Here is a 4,311-nt window from a genome sequence, read left to right as displayed (position 1 = left end):
CAGAGGCTACACAACGGGGAGGTTGCATTAGAAGGAGTGACAGGGGTTCCAGAGGAGGGATATGTGCATTCCTGGCTTCTGTCAGCCAGTTGTTCATTATCTCTGGCCGGGGCTGGGAACAGCAGCGTGGGCCGGGCTGGGCGGTGGCTTGGTTGAAAGGTTTGCCCTGTTGTGGAATGACAGTGAGATCGCAGAGCAGTTAAAAAGCTCAAAGTCAGGCGTGCAGCGCTGCAAATGAGCTGGGGAGAGCGTTCCCTTTCTTGTGGTTAAGCATCAGGCGTGTTTTGTAGAGGTGTGGGGCCGTGTCCTGCTGCCCGCCGGGAGCCTCGAGCTGGGGAACAGTGCGAGGTTTGGCAGAGCGCTGCTGAAGGTCGCGTCGAGGTCTGTAAACAGAGGGTTTAACTTCTAACAGGAAGGTGTTGGCTTCCCAGTGTTGACACAAGCCTGTCCGAGAGGCCCCTCCTAGGGAGGCCAGCGTTGCTGTTGTCCCAGTTGGGGAAGAGGAGCTGTGGAGAGGCTGCTCGAGGTCAGGAAATGACCCCTTGGGCTCGCTGCTACGCGGATGGAAAAGAGATTCCCCTCTGCCCTCCCTGCGTAGCGTGGCAGCCAGCACACCTTCCCTGCAGGCACTTTCGGTCGGCCTGGCCCGTCCAGTGCAGCATCTCTGTCACGGTGCAGCGGAGGGACCCGGTGGTGACCGGGGCTCTGCATTCCTTCGCCATGACTCTGTCCTTCCACAGGCTCCACGGCCAAAGCAGCGGTTTGGAGGATGTCGTCACTCGGCACAAATGCCTGGTTTTTTCACTCCCTGCTGATGGCTCAGGCGTGGCTGGAGGAGATGGGCTGAGCTAATGATGCTTCTGTACAAAGTTCGAGTCGTCTTCTGGGAGGAAGCACGGCCGAGGGGAAGCCACCAGCGGAGGAAATGGCCGCGTAAACTTCCTCTCCTGGATTCCCGTCTGTGCTCTGAGCACTCCCCTTGAGACAGGCCCTTGTCTTGAAGGAGGCTGCGGCTGGAGGGGTTTGTGCGTCCTCTGGCTGTGTCCATGCTGAGAAGTGCTTCTGGAGAAGGGTCTCTGCTCTCGGTGGGGACATCCTTCCTGTGGGGCCAGGCACTGGCTTAGAACCACTCTGCAGTGTGTCCCTCGCTTTGCTCCAGGTTCTCAGCTCTTCAGCTGGGCATGTTGGTGGCCTGTGTTTGGTTCCTTGAGCTGCCAGGTCCTTGCACCCCTCATTCCTCCTCCCTCAGTTGCCAGATCAGCCTTGGTGGTCCCTTGAGTACGAACTGCCTGGCTTTCCATTTATCTCCACGGAATTTATCCAAATTGTGCATCTCTCTGTGCTGGTCTCTGGTTGCTGCTGGGGTCAGTGAGGGGGAGATGTGCTGAGGCAGGGGCTGAAGGTGAGGGGCAGCTGCAGGTTCCTGGAAAGCCCAGCCCATGGGCTCCACGTGTGCCGGTACCTGCTGCTCCAGGAAGCTCACAGATGAGCTCCAAATGTTAAACAATCAAAGGAGTCGGAGTCGAAGGCGTTTGGGCCCTGGTTCCCACTAAGATAAGAAACAGCAAAACCCCTTTTAAAACATTGAATGTTTTCATCTGTTTCCTCTAGTTCCCTCCTCTCCCATGCTGCTCCTAGTTCCGGTGGCACCAGAATAGATCCTCTTTATGGAAACGTTCTTCCTCCCCACTGTTGTTTCTGGAAGAGGCTGGAGCAGCCTTCAGTGGCAAAGCCTTTTCTGCCGGGGCTGGGGGTGGTGTGAGGGGAGGAAGTGGACAAGCTCCGAGCCGAGGGCAGCGCAGGGACGTGCTGACTCTGCTGCTGGCCTGAGCCGGCGGGCAGGATATCTGCTCTTTGTGCACCCCACAGCAAGGCAGGGACCAGATTTGACTTCTGTTTCCTTTGCAGTGTCTCTAAGGTCTGGTCTCTGCTCCCCGGCTGTGCTACTCACCCCTTGTCCAGAGCTGCTTCACGTCCTGCCAACCTCTTCCTTCCGAAGGCGTCTGTCTGTCTGCCGGGCTCTGCTGAGGACAGGGTCTTCTGGGCCTGAGGCTCTGACCACGTTTCTGAGTGACCTCCCTCAGCCCGAGGATGGAGAGGGAAGCACCAGCCTCTCCTCCTTCCTCTGGGGATGCCCAAGTTTGAACTTCTTTCCAGTTCTTTTCTCCCTCCAGCAGCTTCCCATGGCAGCGGTGCTCCCCGGGGCCCGTCCTGCTTTTCCTCCTGCTCAGTAGCATCCTCTTGTAGTGCCATTTGTGACTCGAGGTGGAAACGCTGCAGGGGAAGGATTTGGGGTGAAGAGGATGAGTCCCGCAGGATGTGGTCCCCTGGTGAACTGGTGTTGCAACCCAGGCCAGCATCACCAGTGCTCTGGGTGCTGGGCCCTGCGAAGGGGCCGGGCAGCTCGCCTGGGTCCTGCTGGGCAGCCACAAGGTACCGAAGCAGCACGTTTCCCTCGCAGATCGAGGCTTTGGTTCCATTGCCTCACAAAGCGTGCGGAGCACGTTGTTGTGTTCAGGCACATGGTGGAAAGCGTTTCAGAGAGCAGGATGTACTTCACTGAACGCAGAGGATGGGATTGCTGCCTGGTGAATGCCGGTTAGCTGCCAACTTTCCGCTTCCCAGCACTGCAGAAGCGATTTCTGTCCTAGTGTGACGGTTCCTGTTGCTTCTGTGGTCTGTTGTGGACAGGAGTTTGTGGGGAGCCCTGAATGGAGGCTGCTGCGGCTTTCCCGCTGCCCGTCCTTCACAGCGCTGCTGACATGCAAACTGGGCTCTAGGAGAAGCCCTTGCTGTTGCAATGATAAACTAGGTAAAAATAACGTATTAGAGTTTAATTAGATCTCGGCGGCCAGCAGTCCCTCCGCTTGCCTCTGAGCGGGCTGCGCTCCCCTCTGGAGGAGCCGGCCAGCGGTGGGCAGCCCTGGCACGGCAGGCCTTCACCTGCCCAGCGCTGCTGCGCATCCACGGGCTTGTCCTTTGCCAGTTACCCCGTGAGTTGCCAGCGCTCCCAGAGCTTAATTTTTGTTGTGCCGAGGGGTTTTTTTTATTCTCGTGTGGAATTAGAGCCTTCTAGATGAAGTTGTGACAAGATCGTAAGCTGTAGAAATGTTCTTTTTGCTGGTGGTCACTCTCTGCTTTTTGAGCTAGAGAAGTTCATCGGGCCACTTCCCTCCACAGGATCCAGATTCTGTCGCTCTGTTTTTACTCTGTGTGGTCCCAGCTTTCTGGAAGTCGGTGAGTTGCTTCTCACCAGCATCTTGAGCGCTGGCCACCAGCACTTGTGTGGGGACATTTTACTCTCTTTCAAAAATAAGGATTTTTAAACAGCTCCCTGGAAACCTTTCTAGGCTGTAAACAGTCCGGGCACCTCTGTTCTGGCCAGCCCTCATTTCATGGTGTTCGAGCTGCTGGAAATGCCAGGGAATGAGACTTAGCAGCTGGACTCGTGTCTGCTACGTGCATTTTTCTGTCCTTACACCCTGTCCATTCAGTTTTGAGCTCTTCTGGTGCAAGAGTCGCCTTTTCCAAACAAAACTCTCATTGCTGTGTCTCTATCTCCACAAACAAACCTCGGCCAAAAGCTACTGATGGTTCCTTTTCCCCTCTTAGGTTTCTTTCCTCTCCCTCTCACCGACACGTGTAACCGCCCTGAGCTCTGGGTGCTTTGGGGAGGCTGTTGGTGTGAGGAGCGCTGTGCAGAGTGCTCCCGCCTGGTCTGCTGTGCTAACCACTGCTCTGCTCCCTCTGCAGATGATCCTGTGGATCGGGCTGGGGATCCTGGTTATCAGCACCTACACCACCCTGTCTGCCACCGAGGACGCCCTGGTGAGGACGGAAGCGATGGGCTTGGAGCACCTGGACCGAGAGGAGAACAGAATTGACCAGGAGTTGGTCAAAATCCCAGGTGCGTGTCTGCTTGAGTTGTGCTTCCCAGCTCCACCCCTTACAAAAAAGAGGTATTTTTTTAAAAGTGTGGTGGAAGCAGGAGCAGGGTCATTTCCAGGCAGCTCTGCGCATTTTCTAGCGTCCTGGGGCATTTTCCCAAGCCAGGCTGTGGTTTTGCCTTCTGGAAAAGCCTCATGTGAGCTCTGGTGGTACCTGGAAAATGTTCTGTGAGCTCCAGTGGTACCTGATGTGAGTTGTTCTTTAGGGAGGGACAAGGCAGGGTGTGGGGCTGGGGTCCCCTGTGGGGACAGAGCCTGGGTCTCCCCGTTCTGGGTGATAAACGCAGCTCAGTGAGCGCAGCCTGCCGCTGGCCACCTGTACGAGGGGAGCGAACAGGGCCGCTTTCACCGCCGCCAGCGCATT

At 56.6% G+C, this 4,311-nt stretch overlaps 1 protein-coding gene across 1 annotated transcript in view; it reads left to right on the top strand.

The window, feature by feature from the left end:
• SLC38A10 (solute carrier family 38, member 10) overlaps positions 1 to 3,907 on the top strand; it is a gene marked incomplete at both ends in the record, with an annotated part of 20,815 nt that extends 16,908 nt beyond the window's left edge. Inside the window, 3 exons of the mRNA XM_010142917.1 lie at positions 2,353 to 2,433; positions 3,151 to 3,237; positions 3,754 to 3,907. Coding sequence (XP_010141219.1) covers positions 2,353 to 2,433; positions 3,151 to 3,237; positions 3,754 to 3,907 — 322 coding nt within the window. The remainder of the gene's footprint in view (positions 1 to 2,352; positions 2,434 to 3,150; positions 3,238 to 3,753) is intronic.
• Between the last annotated feature and the right edge of the window lie 404 nt (positions 3,908 to 4,311).

This window comes from Buceros rhinoceros, unplaced genomic scaffold (genome assembly GCF_000710305.1).
Source record: "Buceros rhinoceros silvestris isolate BGI_N320 unplaced genomic scaffold, ASM71030v1 scaffold25389, whole genome shotgun sequence".
In the NCBI taxonomy this organism is placed as follows: Eukaryota; Metazoa; Chordata; class Aves; order Bucerotiformes; family Bucerotidae; genus Buceros; species Buceros rhinoceros.
This window is presented reverse-complemented; position numbering and strand designations above follow the sequence as displayed.